Source organism: Protopterus annectens, chromosome 8.part0 (genome assembly GCF_019279795.1).
Source record: "Protopterus annectens isolate FY-2018-M chromosome 8.part0, PAN1.0, whole genome shotgun sequence".
In the NCBI taxonomy this organism is placed as follows: domain Eukaryota; kingdom Metazoa; phylum Chordata; order Ceratodontiformes; family Protopteridae; genus Protopterus; species Protopterus annectens.
In genome coordinates this window covers 1,499,918,802-1,499,937,464 of record NC_056741.1, presented here as the reverse complement: position 1 = coordinate 1,499,937,464, position 18,663 = coordinate 1,499,918,802, and the positions used below count along the sequence as shown (strand labels likewise).

At 36.8% G+C, this 18,663-nt stretch overlaps 1 protein-coding gene across 1 annotated transcript in view; it reads right to left on the bottom strand.

Moving 5' to 3' along the window:
* NFRKB (nuclear factor related to kappaB binding protein) overlaps window positions 1–18,663 on the bottom strand; it is a gene marked incomplete in the record, with an annotated part of 1,477,031 nt that overhangs the window by 1,384,413 nt on the left and 73,955 nt on the right. The window contains 1 exon segment of the mRNA XM_044081086.1: window positions 14,313–14,514. Within this exon segment, the coding sequence (XP_043937021.1) occupies window positions 14,313–14,514 (202 nt within the window).

The window sequence follows — 18,663 nt, the reverse complement described above, 5'->3', positions numbered from 1 at the left end:
CATTACAACAGGAATATATCAAAATCTTTCATTGTCGTCACTCAGGTACGGATTTAATCAAAAGAAGGGCAAGAGGCATTATATTGTGGCCTTTTATGTATAAAGATATAGAAAAGGAAATTCTAGCACATTCAATTTGCAACATTACCAAACAGCATCAACAAAAAGAATCACTTCAGCTACAACAAATTCCTGAATGACCATGGTCGACAGCTGCTACAGATGTTTTTGAATGGAATGGTCAACATTACTTTGGTTTGAAATTAACCTACTTCCTAACTTGATGTCCAGCACAGTCATTACAAAATTGAAGAGATATTTTTCTGTCCATGGTAGTCCGCACAGTCATGTCTGACAATGGTGCACAGTTTATAAGTGAGCAGTTCAAGAAATTTGATAGTATCCATATTACCAGTAGTCCTGAGTGTCCACAATCCAATGGGTTAGCTGAAAATTGATTTTATTTATTTTACATTTGTTAACCGGGGGTGTCTGACTGAGCCAAAAAGGCCCTTTTTCAGCAGAGGCCCGGGGAGAAAAGCTCCACATAGAAAAATTACAGACACATTTAGACATGATCAGTTGTTGTTGTGTCTTACGGCTTTTTCCCCGGTTAGGGGTCGCCACAGCGGAACTCCGGTCCACTAATGATTGGCAGTAGATATTTATATGCAGAGTTGCCAGCCCTGACACACAACCTTCAATGAAGGTATGCCCATACACACATGTTTCCACACAGAAGACGCTATAGCTGAGAATCGAACAGGACAACGTCTTACTGTGAGGCGACAACGCTATCGCAGCACCACCATCAGTATACACACAAATTACAAAAGACATGTTTTTACAGTGGTATGCAGCACATCAACAGTTACAGTGGAGAGAACAAACAAAAAATATTAATTTAAAAATAAAGGTACTTAATAGATTTGTGGCGTACAGCTGAAATTTGGACATAGGTAGAATACATACATAGTACAAAGGTACAGTACATACATTGTAGATTAGCCAGTGTTTGTGAGAATAGTTTTCAATCTTAATCAAGTACTCTAGGTTTACTATGTGTACCTTATCCACTTTCACTAGCCTGGGGAGCAATCTTGGCACTGCCAACTTTGCTTGAGATGTTGCCTGATGAGGTCTTTAAAGGAGGCTTTGGATGATGTGTTTTGAACGCTAGTGGGGACAGAGTTCCATTTTTTGGCCACTGAACTACTATATAGTGCATCTCCAAAGCTACTGTAGCTGTTAGTGACTTCTAGTAGTAGTTTACTTGATGACCTAAGAGGCCTTTTGGCTGAGTGACATTGTACTAGGCTTTTCAGGGCAAGACACTTATTGGGGAGATAATAGATAGAATGACAGAGGCAGAGCTGATTGTAGGTTAGGAGGTTGGGCAGTTCAAGCCAGTGGAACTGTCTCAAAGCAGTACAGTGATGAGTTCTATGTGAGCAATTTGCAGCAAAGCGGGCAATTTTGTTACAGCAGGTTTCCATTTTGCTTAGTTCAGTTTTGATGAGATTAGTCAGAATGGGAGATGCACAGAGTAGGGTGGATAGAAGTTGGGAGTGAGCAATGGCTGATCTTGTGTTGTTGGTAAGAAATGGTTTGACACAGTAGAGTGATCCCAGTTTGGCATGTACTTTTTTAATAGTTAAGTTGAGATGACTATCAGAGTTTAGGTGGGAGTCTTACGGTTATTCCCAATAGCTTAGCCTGTGCCACTGGAGCGACTGGAGTAGCTTTTGTGGAGTAGATAATGAATTGACTGTTATCAGTGTTTTTGTTAGAACTGGTTATAATCATAAGCTGAGTTTTCTTTGGATTGAGGATAAGTTGGGCTTTGGTTAGGCAGTTTTCAACGTCAGAGAATGCTAGTTGAGTTGTTTGCAGGAGGGTGGGAATGTTTTGTGCAGCACAGATTAAGGTAGTGTCATCTGCATACTGAATGATAGATGCATGCTGTGTGGGGGTATGGAGGTCATTTGTGAAGATTGTGAATAGTAGTGGTCCTAAGATAGAACCCTGTGGGACTCCTATAGTCATGGGCAGCTGAGGAGAGAGAGAATTATCCTATTTCACAGCTTGGTACCGGTCAGTTAATCAGTTTTGGAACCAGGTAAGAGTGGAATTTGATAGGTGATATTGGTTTAGTTTGTTTAGCAGGATTTGGTGCAAGACTGTGTCAAATGCTTTGGACATATCCAAAAAAAGAGTTAACACCTGCAGGCCTTCATTTTTGAGACGGTTTACTGTGTCTGTGAAGCAGAGGAGGACTGTAGTGGTACTATGGGCAGGTCTGAAACCATGCTGAGTAGGTAACAGGATGTTGCTGTCTAGGAGATATTTTAGCATCTGGGTATGGATGCATTTTTCTCGGATTTTGGCCGGGGGGTAGAGTAAAGCAACATACACAGTTCAAAGTGCAAAACGTTTGTTGGAGAAATCCAAGAGAGGTGGTACAGATGTTTTCCTTAGCTTACTCAGTCTCAAACATTCCTTGACACAAATTGCTTGGTTTGCCTGCTCAGAGATAAATTTCCAGACAGACTAGAACACCGCTGCCAATCAGTAAACAATTGTTAGTACCAAAGGCAAAGAACAACAGAGAGATCAAGGCTCAACCTTCAAGAAAATGTCAATCACAAAAGTTGTACTACGATAAGACCATTAAATCCCTTAGACCATTACTACAAGGAGAAGCTGTGAGAATGCAAACATATAAAGGATATGACAGAGTGGGAATCTAAAGGACATGATCAAGTCGGAATCATGAAGAATATTTGTGAAGAACCGAGATCTTACATCATATAAATCAGAAGGAATGGATTACAGGTGGAATTAAAGACGTGTTACCTGTCTCCAAAACAGTGATGCAGCACATGTGCTGATGACTCTAATTAGCAGTGACTCTACACCTGTTTGAATTCAAAAGGACAGTGAGCTTCCTTCAAATAATTTTGAGGTAATCCCTGAAGTTCCAGTTGTGAAAGAATCCCCAGGTACTGTCCCTATTGCTAAACTCAGTCAAAGTTTCTATGTTACCAGATTGGGTAGAACTTCCAGACCAAATCCAAAATACATAGCAACTTGGACTTTAGCTCAGTTTTGTTTAAGATGTTGATATAATGTTTAGCACTCAAAATGTCTTTGTCCTCCAATTTTGCATGTCAAACAAAATTAAAAACGGAGGATGTAGATCAGTGTGTATATTGTACCTAGTCAGCCACTGTAGTCAGAGAGCACATGCGAGATCAGTGCCATTTTGTATAGTCATTCAGTGTAAGTGCAAGATTGAATGGAGAAGCACATGTGAGTGTGCTAGACACAATAATTCAGACAATAAGCATATGAAGTTCAAAGTACATGCTCCAGTTACAGCTCCTAATGTGTTTAATGTACAATAATTTACTTGAACCCATACCGTGCCTCAGTGTCTCATTTGAATACACGAGACATGCGTCATTAGGCACCCCACCTAAAGTAAAGAAATTCCTTACAGACTCTGCCAAGGTAACTCCAACTACCATTTACCTCTTACCCTCTCTCCTATAGGGAGACCCCCATCATGACCATTCTAAAAGCCTCACTTAAAAGTTGCCAGATTTGCTTGCAACAAACCTTAATGGACCCACCACTGTTTAGCACTAAAAACACTTAACTGGCTAGAGCTTCCTCACTACCTATCTTATACTCAACTTACCTTAACCCATAAAATCATCCATACCTCATCCTCCTGCCCAGCAATTAGACCCCTACACCAATACTGTCTTCCAAATCACCCCTTTGGTTAAATAATGAATAACTGCTCACCATCTACAAACCACAAAGCACTGCTGTGTAGTTAGAACTTGGAAAAAATAGACCTGATTGACATGGTAATTCACACACGGTCTTTTCAAACCATTACTAAAAGACGACTTCTCTGCCTCTTGACTTTGTCCCTGGTCCTCATCCGAGACATATCTCTCCAACACCCTTCATCACCGTTCTTATACCTTCCTTTAAAGCATTAAATCATTTAACCTGCTTATGCCCTTCTAATGTTGCTGTTGTTGTCTTTTGGCTTTTCCCGGTTAGGGGTCACCACAGCGGAACTCTGGTCTGCTAATGATTGGCAGTACATTTTTACGTGCCGAGTTGCCGGTCCTGACGCACAACCTTCAACGAAGGTACACTCATTCATGTATGTCTCCACACAGAAGATGCTCTAGCTGAGAATCGAACAGGACAACATCTTACTGTGAGGCGACAACACTACTTCATTTTATTGTATTTCTTTTTTGTCTCTCTCAATTGTTTTATTGAAAATTTTAACAAAACATTAATATATGATAACAGAAATACTATAAAACAAATATTAGTTCTTTTAGATGAGTATAAACAACTAAATAACTATTTACAATGGTGTCTGCTATAAAACAAAGCTTTTAAAACAGAAAAAAGAAATGTGATGAGTAGCTGTTAGTTAATTATTAAAGTCCGTTATCCAGCAGTTCTTTGAATTTCAACCATATATTACAGGAAGGGGTGATTCTAGATATCCTTGGTCTTGATCACAATAAGTTCAAGATGACAAACTTCAGTGGCAAGAGTACAAATTCCTTCATAACAGTAGTCGTCTGATTCTTCCATTTCTTGATGATGACTTTTCTTGCTAACGTTAAAATGCACCATAAAAGAAGGTATTTTATTTTTGTGACACAAGTGGGAATAGGTGTTTTAAAAAAAATAAGATATTTGGTCATCATAAATTTATCATTAAAAACAGGCTGCAAGACAGAATTCATATTATCCCAATAAGTTTTATACAATTGTAAACTATATGCTGCCAGTCAGCTTTAACATTTAGTTTACAACTCCAGAATCCTATGTCTTTATCAAACATCAATTCAACATTATGTGGTGTGACAAACATTCGATGTAAGAACTTCCAATAGAATATCCTCCATGTTAGTGAAGTAGTAGTTTGTTTTAAAGACTGGAGTATTAGTTTTTATCATCTTCACTTGGGGAGTTATTACTAAGTCTAACATAATCCCAACAGCTTTCTTTGTGACACATTGCTGATTTCTTACGCACCTTACATATTTTTGATAGAAGTCCCTTTCCAATTATATTCTTATTCTGGTGCATTAGAATCATGAGTATATCAATGAATGTGGGGAAAAATTCTAACTATTGGTTGCATTAGATTAATCTTATATTCAACCAATTGTCTACAATTTTGTATTTCTAACCACATCTTTGCTTAACTCAAACGTACTAATGATATGGTCAACATTTTGTAACTTCCTTTTGTCTAGTAATTGATACCATTATAACAGGTTTTTATCTTTAAATGTACTCATTGTTAAATTAAATATATTAATACTATTTTGAGTGTAGGCAATTGGAAATACAATGAAAACCCATGCGTTATATTCGGGGTTCCTGAAAATGAATTTTTTAAAGGAGACGATTATTGTATTAATATAATAAAAGTTAACTGGTTTGTTTTTGTTTTCTATAAAATGGTCTTTACTAACCAATAAAATTTATTAGTAGCTATTTTAGTATGATATGATTTTAAATTATTGTATTTGCACCAAATACCTCCCTGAATACATCTTTCCATTTGGCATTATAATTGTTATTTAACCAATAAATTATTATCTTAACAACTGAGGATAAGGAATACAATTCTAAATCTGGAAGACCAATACTACCTGATGTCCAGTCTCTGATGTGATGGTTTAAAGCCAACCTAGGCTTATTAAGAAACCATAAAAATCTCAGAAACAACTAATTATACTCATTTTTTTTGGGGGAGTGGGAGGGATAAAGACTGCATTATATATAGAAGTTTTAGGAAGGATAATAATTTTAATTAAGAAGAGTCTATCTTCCATAGTGAAAACATTACTCCATTTATTAAGTTTGTTTTATGGAATTTAAGTTATTATTTTAATTAAGGATTGTTATATCTTTAATATTACCAGATAATATTATCCCTAGGTTAGTGATTTTGCCATCTTTTACAATATATTTATATAATGTTTTATCTGTTTTATTAATATTATAATTAACAAGTAGTATCTTAATCTTATTCTCATTAACACCGAGTCCCAGTTTCTTCTGGAATACTTCTACTGTTTTTAATACTGTAATAAGTGAAGAACTGCAATCAAAGTTAATAGGATGTCATCTGCAATGAAATGTATTTTGGGGATTAAACCATTATTTATTAGTACGTCTTTGATGTTATTTCATCTTATATAATTTGCAAAAAGTTCCATAACTACAGCAAAAAGCAATGGGGGCAAGGGGCAACCCTGTTTAATACCTTTAGTAATCATGATAAATTAGGAAGCATATGAACCTATCTTAAAGTAAAGGGGTCTTCATGGAGAAATTTGATTAATTGTAAGAAATTGTTTGAAAAATTACATTCCTCCAGTACTAATAGTAAGTACCCTCAATTAACTGAATCAAATGCACTACTGATATCCAGACTAACCAAAGTTAGTTCATTTTTGACTTATTAGTATAATCAATTATTGACAGTATTCTCTTGATAGGTGTTCTTGTTCATTATAAACACAGTCTAACTACTGTTTATCAGCTTTGGAAGAAATTGTTTTATTCTAGAGGCACAGATTGCCATGAATTTATAATCTACATTCAATAATGAAATTGGTCTATACTAAGAACATTGTGTTGAGTCCTTGCCAGGTTTTATAAGTGGGGATATTAAAGTGCATTTCTAGGATGGTGGTACCTTCGTAAATGTTATTGTATTCCTAAAACTACTATATGTACTTCTATTTGCATAACCAAATTACTGTTCCATCACTACTTCTGTTACCTCTCAAATGTGTTCATCTCCTCTAAATCTCACTCTATTGCATGTCTTAAATTACTTCTGCCTATGTTATACACCATTCTTCTACCTGTAAAGTCTCAGTACAAAGCTCGTACATTTAACGTTTGTGAATATCAATAAACATTTTACTATACTGCCTATTATGCCAGACATTCATAGAAACTGCATTATAAAACTTTTTTTGTAACTACTGATTGCATTAAATGATACCCTGGAGCTTGTCTATGTGGGCCTCCACTCAAAAAGGGCACTTGTGTCCAGTTGGACTTTCCCGGTAAACAATGTCAAACTATAAATAAATAACTACATACATACATGCAAACAATATAATATACACCCTGTCAAGTCTCACTCATGCCTAGTGCCTATGTGAGGAAAACCTAAAATCTTTCCCCGAGGAGACCTTTCTAGCTACATTTAACAAACCAAACATTTTACAATCATTCATTAAGAGTCTGCCCTCTCCAGAAACCCCTACTTACATCATCTCATTCCACTACTAGATTCTAGAATCTCGTGACAGTTAATATGCTCTGATAAAAACTAAGGATTTCATTAAGCATTGCTCTTGTATTCTGCCAGCTGTATTTAAGAGGCACATAAATGGAGACTAGCATTCGTTTCATCCCATGAAGAGCCATTTCATACAGACTTACCTGCCCAATGGCTCTCTCTAATCTTCCTTGACCATAAATGGGTTCCACTTTTCAATATAAACTCTCACTTCCCCTTTTCTGGAACCCTAAAATAAAAAAAAGCAGAACCCTTGCTGAATCCCAATCTGCTAATCTATGATGCTCTTAATCTGATATGCGAGTCTCTAAAAGCATTATGAAGTGGGGCTTAAAAAGTCTAGTATGAGCTAATGTTCTGTTGAGCTTAGCGTCATCCACTAAGTTATTTATATTCTAAAACAAAAAGGTTAATATTCATTAAAAAAAAAAAACACTAAATGAAGATATCTTACTCTTGTCAAAAATAGGAAAGCACTTTCCAAACGATGCACCAAATTAAAGCAAGTGCTCGTTTTAAAAGCAAAGCATGCATAACCAAGTAACATTAAAAACTAGATCCTAACTATGTACAAACTAGGTATGCAAGCAAGAAAAAAAAAATCTTGCTTTGGATGAGTTGCACTCATCAATCGGAAGTTAAGTTTCCTTGCGCGCCCCCCCCCCCCCCCTGCAAAATGCACAGGAAAATAAAATAGTATTTGTGAGCTACATGGATACATGGATGTCTTTGCCACAAACTCTTGAAGCAAGAGGTTGAAAAGATCAGATTCAAATTATGTTACGTTTATATTTTAAACATTGCAGGAAGGGAAATAGAAAACTATTGCATCAGATGCAGGGAGAACAATAATGAGAAAATCAAATATAACTTAAAAAACAGCCCGTTAGGCAGTGACAACATAAAAAAACAGTGTAAAAAAGATATAAAGAAGAAAGTAATACACTCTGAGCAGTCCCTCTTATAAAAGATATTTAAAGTAAAAGACTCGATTTTGTAGGCAAGGTTAATTTCACTTTTTTAAAAAACGCATTTTGACAGGTTCAAGTTAGTTTTTCCTCCATGGTTTAAGATTTGTCCCAGTTACCTTTGCTATGTATTTTTGCTTTTGTTATGAAGTACATGCCCTAACCCACTATGCTGACTATACTGTGCTTAGTACGTCATGATCGTTTGTTGTGAACATTAAAGTGCTGCTGCGTCTGACCCGATGCTGTGATATTTACACTTCTGTAGTATGATTTCTCAAGTAATGTTTTAGGTATTTGCATCATTCTTTTGGTCTGTTCCTCAATACCTTAAAGAGAATATTAGGCAATAATAAATTGACAAGCATAATGACATTCTTTTTAATTCCACTACAAGTACACAGTTGCAGGCGAGATGTGGATTACTACAGCTTACTGCATATTTTATGAAGTTTACATTCGCACTTAAAAATCTTTAATTACTATCCTCATTTATTACGTGACATTCATCACTTTCTCTATAATAATCACCAGTTCTAAGAGAGGTAATGCTCAATTTTGATTTAAAAATGGCAGTTGTTTGAGGGTATGCCTCAGCAGTTTCTGCACGATAACCGTAGACAGAATAATAGGAGTTAAAGGATGCGCAAACAAGGTGAAATTGTAAATATTGCCATAACAAAAAGTTTAATAATGAATGCCGATAATAACGAAAGAATATTCATGTAGACTTCCTCATCATTTTCATGTTTATTCATGTGGAAAGCCTGTTGGGCGGGGTTTGGGCGGCCCTTCCTACTGTGTATTGGAGGGGAGGGGCTACTATTGTAAAACAATGCCCAACATCCTACTTCCCTGGTGTTCAAAACCTTCTTTTGACCATGAGGACTATTTAAGTCCAGGACAAATGAACTAAACACTGGGGAGGTCATTATAAAAAGGCTATACTAGAATACCTACTCTTCCAACAAGTCCTCAAGTCTCTGCTGAACTGAGGCAACAACAGCTTTGTCTGAGATTACTAATATGGGAACACCTTGTTTCATAACTCAACTTTTCTTCCAGCTTCTGTTTAAAAATGGAAAATATTTAACTGGTATTTTCTTTCCTCTTGACCTATGCTCTGCTTGTGACCCATTCTTTGAATTAACAGCTTGGCTTTCTGTATCTGCCTGTTATCAGAGGTAGCCATCCATTTCTATATGTACTTGTTTGTAATCCAAAAAAGGTTTCTGTCCCTGTTGGGAAGAACATTTTTAGATTGACAGAATATAGCAATTTGAATTAACAGCCCTTGTTTGTGACATTGATAGAAGATAAGAGATTAATTTATTTCTTTTGTTTCTCATGGCCAGACAAATCACTATCAACATATATCCTGGTGTTATCAGCAGAGATTCATTTGACAAGGATGGTCTGAAGAAAATGTATCCTTAATCTGCAGGGGGCTTGCTCTCTATGTGATCTAACTAGAAAAATCTTAGACTCCAACAGACCCATCCAGATACTAAGCTGCTTTCTCACATATGCTAAGCAGTTATCCCCCTCCATCATGAGCAAGGAGCTTCTGATATTCACTTCCTTGTTAATGCATGTATCACCAGATGCTTTATACCTTGAAGTTTTGATTTCAATAGACGGGTGAACATTCTGGTGTTAATGAATCACTACTACACCAGAAGTCCTCTTTTTCATCTAGCATTAAGTGCTACAGACCTGAGTTTGCATCTGGCTTTAAAAAGAATTTAGCCATCTGACATCTTTAACTGAAGTAATAGCTAATGCCCCTGTTTAAATCACTTCCTTCAGATATTATAAAGCAAATAAAAATTCTGGCTTGCATTACAACAGAAACTATAATATGCACCCTGTTCCCCACCATGATGAAATGGTACTTAATGATGCCTAAGCTTTCATTTACTTTAGTTACTAGCCTGGTCTGCTCCTGAAAGCTAATGGTATTTTCCTGGGTGCATGCATCAGTCATGTAGTAGAAGCTTACATAAGCCTGTCAATAAATCAGCAAATCTATGCACAATATCAGTGCTATGACTCTACACCACACAAGAGGTTTCTGCAACTATGTGATTATACTGGCATACTGGCAGATTTCCAACATGAATTTGTCTAAGTAAACAGTCCCTATCACCTTTAGTTTTCACATGCCAAAAAATATATCTATTAGAAGAATTTCCTTCTAAGTGCTACAATTTGAAAAAAGAACACTTAAAAATAAGAAATTAATTTCACGTCAGCGGTATTTATAAACACCTTCATTAAATTATCACTTAAGACTTGGGTACGCAAACAAATAATAAAGAAAAGAAAAGAAAAACAATATTAACATTTTTTATCTAAATATATTATACGTCACATATTTGCTTTCTTCCTTCATAACTATCATTCAATCCAACATTACATAAATTGTTCAACTCCTACCGTCTATTAAACCTCACTCCTCCTACTGAACATTAATCAGTGTGTATTCATATAAGCAGTTTTTGATCCAAGGGCTACATGTGGTGGCCAGAATATTTTGGTTCTAGCTGCTACTGAATTGGAGCATAAGCAGCTTCGCCTGCTATTCTCTGCTCAGTGCCAAACAGCCTCACTGCTTTAAAAGCATAGTCAAACAAAATACTATTTGCTGCACTTGTGTCAAGTTTAACTCCCACATTTTGCTAGCTAATTCTCAGCAATTTCTTCCAAAAACTTTGATATGTATTACTGTCTCAATGCTTCTGAATGACTTCCAAAGTTCTCTGCATCAAATATTACCACTTTCACAGTATGAACTTTGTTGAAACTGCTCAGTTACAGATTTTGACTTTAACATGCACAATTTTTGAAAACAATTGGTTTTACACACCTCTGCTAATACCCACTTCTAACAAATATTCTGCAGAACTGATTAAAAGAACAGTAATGATTCCCAAAATAGTCAAACTTACCATATGAAGCGTGAATTTTAAGCACCCACGTATACGTGGAATGCTTCTTTGCATTATTACTCATTTTAGCTGAATTACGTGACTCGCACTTTATCTTGCATATATCCTTTTCCTCAAGTGTTTTAAATGTGTTCTGATAATTCCCCATAATCTACACACACATACAAGATTTTGACAATGTGAAGTCTGTTCCCTTGTAATAATCTTACCCTCATTTCATCTCTTATGCCACAAACTCAACTGAAATCATACCCATCACCAAATTCAGTGTCTTGCTCTCCTCTTCAGCTCAGTCACATTCTTTGTCCTTGTAAAAGACAACTGGAAAATTCTTTTAAGGTTCACATTTCCCAAATGTCTCTTTAAAGTGAAACTATTTTACCTTTCTTTTCTTCAAGGAAGATGAAAAGAAAGCATTTTCAAAGTTTTTTTTTTCACCAGTGGCATGTAAATATACAGCACACTAACATTTGAGGCTTTTTAGCTAAATCAGTGCAAAGTGATGAATAAACTGGCTTCTCAGATAATCCACTTAAACTGTGGAATAACTGAATTTTCTGAAACGAAAATTTCCCATTTTCTGAAAAATTTCAATGCAAAAAAATCCTGGTGGCTGCAGCTGGGTCAGTTTTTACAACAAATTGTACCACTCTACTTCCAAACAAAAAATCCTCCAAACAACTATATTTCTTCAGTTCTGCAATTATTTCTTTACTTCTGGTACCACGATGGATGGATGGCACATAAAAAGACAAGAGATACTGAGCATATGGTCTAGAAGAAAATTGCACATCCTGACATCAACTTCTTGTGCCTAGTTTGTTAGCATTTAAAGCTATATACCCACATTCCAGAGTGGGAAAGCAACAAGTGTGCAGTTATGGAGATATTAACATCGCAAGCATATAGACAGGGCAAGAACAGTTCAAAGTACAAGAAAAATTATACATATCTCCTTCCTTGCACTGCTGAGACTACCTCTGAGTGCATAGCTGACAGACTGGATTTGACTTGAGGTCCTAGCAATGAATGGAAATATCAGCTGAAATCAGTTTGTCCATCACATAAGAGGACAGACCTAACCAGGACAACTCCTACCAGAGTGCATCCTGAAAGAGACGAGAGAAGATGACCTTACACAAGGAATACTAAGGCATTCCTTGATATTACCAGGTAGTGCAGACAGATGTGAAAGAACACATATAATGCACATGAAGACCTTAACAGCAAGCACGGAATTCTGCACTCTGACTCACATGGCAGATAAGATGTTAGGGATACATACAAAATTTCTCCCAGGAATGATTACAAGATCTAGTGCCTGTGGGAGTCGCATGCAAAAAAAAAAAATGTAAAATGTGGATGGAGTATAAAACCTTCTCCAGAAGCATTATACAGGCATATCAGAGAAGCTGCATATTAACAGTCTGGAAGAAAGAAGGCATAGGGAATGTGCCTCGAAGAGATTGGAAAGTACATAAAAATAGGCCACGATTTTATTTAGAGACATAAAAGGAAGTTTATTAAGTAAGGGGAAGTAAAGGTATGCATGCTTACCTCCCTAGCTTCAAGGTCTATTAATTTTTCCTCCAAAACCAACTATCGCTACGTCAACTACAGGAAAGGCAGGAGAGCTTTAAAGTTTGACAAAAAAGACCATTTTAAAATTGGTTTAGTGGTTTCATCCATTTACATCAACTTGGACTTTTTCAGAACCAAAATAAAGTAAAAAAAAAAGCTTGATTTATACTTCCTGGTAATGACATCATGGGGCATCTTAAAAGTGTATAGTCTATAAATTCTATTAATTTTTCCCACATAGTTTCAATGGAAAAGCATGTCTCTGAAGATTACCTTTATAACAAGTGCTATAACCAGAGACGGTACATCTTAACGTGGCAAAGAGAATGTGGGAATGCAAACAGGGCCAACATTTGCATGAAACGTGGTTAAAATAAATAGCAGACTGGGGAACAAAAAAGCTAAGAATGCAATCCCCTCACCTATAATAGACTGCCACCATATACTAGACTGCTACATTTGATTACATAGGCAAAAAGAGGAATTTCCCTTTGTACAGAGATGTGAGGTGTTAGAGTAGGTAGGACAGGAAACAAATGGATGAAGAGAGAAATGGAGGTAGTGGTGAAAAAACATGCACACAGTTATGAGTGTGAAAACATTTTAAGCACAATCTGCTGCTTACTGTTGACATGGAAAATTAGAAAAATAAGTGGGTCAAAGCAGTTCTTATCTACCACAAAAATCAGTACTTCTATTTATCTTTATGATCTTGTTAAATGGTATATCTGCTAATGTCTGTAATGTCAAAGTGCTTAGATGAAGCCAAGAAAGTGAAAAGCATAAATTTAGAGACATGAACCTGAACACTCCCAAGTCATTTAAAATAAATTCAGCATTAAAATGAAAAAATATATAAAGGCTTAAGCAATGTACAACACTGAAAATATAAATAAACAGCATCACATACTTATGTTCCAGTTTCACTCCTTTATTTTTGGGACTACTAAACAATCCCACTTCCTTAGGACTTGCTCTGACGATGTTCATGAAGGGCAAGGAGACTGAGGCATCTCAGAGCATAATACTGCTGATAATGGAGTGTTTTATCCATAACTACCAACCTTAGCACATGTCCAGTACCACCCTGTGGGTGGGGCATATAATGGGAGGCAGTGATGAACCACCACTTCACTTCTGCCAGAGGCAGATGTCAGCAGGACACCCTTCTCACCCTCAGACATTACAGTGCCATTGTTTCCCTGGTCTCCACAAAGGAGAACAAACCACTTGTGCATGCCCTGAGCAAATGTAGGGTTTCATTAAGAAACCATGGTATGGAAGGCTCTGTTTAAATGGCAAGTACAAACAAAGCACAGTAAAAAAATAAATAAATAAATAAAATAAACACACCATAACTGCCATTTTAGTCACCTGCAGGATTTCTTAAAAGCATGCTCATTGGGAGGGGGGATGTACTCATGCATATCTAACCTCTAAAGAGCTTCTGTGCCACTTGCAAGGGGTTGCCAAACCGAAAATTTTCTCCGCTGAAGAGTGCTGCAATTGTTTGGTTTTGCTGCTCTAAATTAGTCTCGGAGAAGTGTGGTAGAAATTTCCTAAGATGCTCCTTCTGAGAAGCCGTTAGCACCTCGTCCCAGGTCTTGGAACTTAGGACATCAAAGAAGATCTCCGGCTGAAAAAAAAAATAATGCAGTTAAACAAGCTATACCTTACGTTTACCTTTAAAAGCAAAAGCATTTTAAAACCTCAGTAAAAGACCACTTTCCACACAATTGCCCCTTAAGCCTAACTTCAGACAGCAACATACCTCTAACTACTGCATTAGTTATTTTTAAGAAAAATTTCTGGACAGGACTGCTGATCAGTCATGTGTTCACTGTGTTTTGCCCAGCTTAAAAGCTTATACTGACAACTGCCATTAGATTATGTTCATTTTTTGCTTCAAGATATAAATCAACAGAATACATTAATTTTTGAGAAAAAAAGTATGTTTAGTTCTAATTGATATACTCACAGTTTGTCAATCTAAAACTGTATGACATACATGGCTAATAAGTTCATAGGTGATTACTATGCTAACGACTGCAAGGGCCTTTTTAAGCCTAGTCATGCATAACAAATCTCTGACAAGTTCTGATACCCTTGATAAGTGTAAGCATGGGCCTGGGAGATGAACCATTTACAGATTACCTGTGTCTATTAGAGGGACAGGTGCCAAACCAGGGATGAATTTCCGGTTTCCCATCTAAATGTCCAAGTTACACTTGAACTGGGTTTTTATTTATTTATTGACATTTGTTAACTGGGTTGGTCCAGCTGGGCTTGTGACCCATCTCCAGTGGAGACCCGAGGAGAAAAGCTCCATACAGAAACAGTTTACAGAAATTAAAAACATTTGACTCAAAAGTATGACAAAAAAATCAGTTAACAAAAAAGTTAAATATACAAAGCAGTTATGCATGCACAAGGGCTATACACATATGGTTAGGGAGGAACTATGCTTCACATGTTCCATGGACGGGGTAGTCTCTGGGATATATACCTATCTCTCCAGCACATCCTATTGATATCACAGGCAAGGTTTAAGTCTTTAGAATGGGTAGTTCTGGTGCTGTTTGTTTTGTGGATATGCAGGAGGTCCAGAGTGGGGTCACCAAAATAATAATGTAAGACTACTGGAGGTTGTTGTTTGTCTTTCGGCTTTCTCCCGGTTAGGGGTCGCCACAGCGGAACTCCGGTCCGCTAATGATTGGCAGTAGATTTTTACGAATGCCGAGGTGCCAGCTCGACATTCAACTTTCAACAAAAGCACGCCCATTTACACATGTCTTTCGAATGCCCACCCAACTGCGGGGAGGACATGCAGACTCCACACAGAAGGCAGAGAATCGAACGGGAGAACCTCTTGCTGTGAGGCAACAACGCTACCGCTGCACCACCGCAGAGGTACCTAGTAATAAAAAGCCATACTTCTATAACCATATAAAATATTACAGCAAATGCCACAGAATAAATGTCAATAGGCATATCCAGAAAACACAGTTAAGTTGGTGAATTCGAATATAAGGACATATGGGCATCTTAACCTTCAGGTAATGTACTTCACTGCACAGAAGTCTAAACTTAGGGAAGGGGTCACAAAGTCCAGTTAAGAAAAATGCTGAATTCAGAAAAGCAAAGATTTTAATTCTGATATAATGACAACTCACAGAAATACTAATTATTACTTTACCCATCACACCAAAAAGTCCAACATAATACCCTAACGAAAATGCAGCACAATGCACAAAGTCAGACTGTAACAATTAATATGCTACCAATACATAAAACGCTGCATCTCAGTCCCCTGGTCAGATTTCATGTTGACACTATCAGGTGGTCACAACAGTGAATTCAACTACTTCAAGCATCTAAGATTGCTATTCAACCTTAGAGATTTCAGGGCAATCTGAATTTAACTACATCACTTTAATTGCTCCAGTCTATAGGATGTTATCTACAACGTGGCAAATAAAAATATACTTTTCTGTTAAAATATATAGGATTAATTACTCAAATGACAATCCAATGACAATCAGTTAAAAATAAACATTCTATGCCATTACTGTACTCAGCATACTCAGAAGTTTAACAGTACATCAATAACAAAAACTGAGTATAATGCAAAACATCAGACTGCAGCAGTGAATAGATGTTAAATAATGGATAGGTACAGATGGGTTCCATTCACAATGTAAAAAATACCAACACACAAAAGGTTGATCTTCCAAACAATGAAAACAAAAAAAAATTAAAAATAAATAAATAAATCAAATTAAAAACACTATGTAGGGGGTGGGGAGGGCGAATCCCCTGCACCATCACACTGCCAGTTAATTATATATACCAAGTCATAAACTGCATCACAGCAGGGAAAGGGCAAAAATCCCAGTCCCCGCTATACCATGATTTTGGGCAACCGCCAAGACAGCCGATTGACATGTAAAGGTTGAAAAGTCGGTCAGTCTTGTGTGTGCCAGTATTACGTGCTTTTGATTTTATGAATGAAACCCATATTTTATACATTATAAAAGCCTATGTCTCAGTCTCCCACTAAGATTTCATTATAACCCTTGATGGCAGTAACCACTGTGAGCTCAGTTGCAGAAGTCAAAGAAGATTACTATTCTCTCATTAGCTATTAAAGTACAGTAGTACACTGACAACCTTGACCACACGTTTTAGTTGCGGCAATCTATTGCATGTTATGTAGTATATATGGGCAATAAAAAAAAATTGTGGTATAATATACAGGATTTTGCTTACAATGTGATGACAGCTCACTAAAATGTATTCCAGGTCACTATTGCACTCGGCACACTGAGAAGGCATTCAACACAACATCCACAATAGAGAGTACAATGCTTAATACTGTGGCAGTGAACATTGGTGAAACAATGGGTATGCTACCTTACAAAAGGAGATATCTCAACCCCCCCCCCCCCCCGAGCAGTACCAACTGTGGATCAACTACAAAAAAAAAATCACCTAATAATTCTGTTTTACCTTTAAGGAATTTCACTGCAATACAATGCTGAATTACATCATACCAATTTAGTTATTCCAGTCCACTGTATAAGGCAAATATTTTTTCTAGTAAAATATGCAGACAGAAGAATTGCAAGCGATCACTATTCTTGACATACTGAGTAGGAATTAAATATATGCTTTTCCCATTGTGGGAACTATAATACAAAATCAGACAGACTATGAAAACTCAAAAACAATGTATGTGTTGCATGCATATATACGCACACACACCAAATATATGTACATACATAAGAACATGTCTCAGTCCACATTTGCAATAGTACGATGAAACTTCCATGCAGTGCATACAGCATATTCAGATCCAAAAAGCAAGCAAGACTGCAGTTCTACCACTGGGGTTTCCAGGCAGCACCATGCTGAATATGAACAAAAAACATTATTTTTTCTGGTAAACATGCATTTACGGCTATTACTGTAGTCTGCATACTAAGCAAATTTCCAACATAACACACACATATGAAATGGAGTACAATGCAATACATCGGACTGCGGCAGTAAAAGCATATGAACCAAAAGCCCCGTCACCCATGTATGGGAGGCAAGCCCTTCTACCCTGAGAAGTTTCAGTAAAGCTCAATCCTGAACTGACCCTACCATTGTAGATGCATGAATATATGGCACTGTACCCGCAGTACGTTACAGCTGAACAAAATGTTTTCTGAAGAGATATATGGGATGTTTACTTCTGACCTATGAGAACTTGATGCACACAAATCATGGATATTAGTTTCACCTAGCTTTGACAGCAACGATCAAACAGAAAGTGGGAGAAGAGCTACACTGTAACAATAAAGTGCTTGAAAGTCTGATTGTCTAGATGTATGCAAGAGGCTATATGTAATTTCCCTCAAGCAATTCAAAATAAAAAAAAAAATCAGAATTCTAATAAAATACTCAAGTACCTCAAGAATGCCAATCTCGCCCCAAAGGATTTCACTCCATCTCTGTTCCAATTTATAACACTGTTGTTGTCCATCTACAGAACACAGACATCACCTTATATGCAGTAAAGAACTGCTGCCTTATATATTGAAATGATTACATTGTATTTCAATTCTGATTTACACAGCAGTCCACTGTCAAAGTTTATACACAGAATATATCCACCATCACCACTCTATTTGCAGTAACAGAAACATTGCCTTGGGTGGTAAATCAAAATTATTTTTTTCTTAATGCGTGCAGTGCCATATGGACAAAGGCTATGTATGTATCAGTCCCCCTAAAAAGC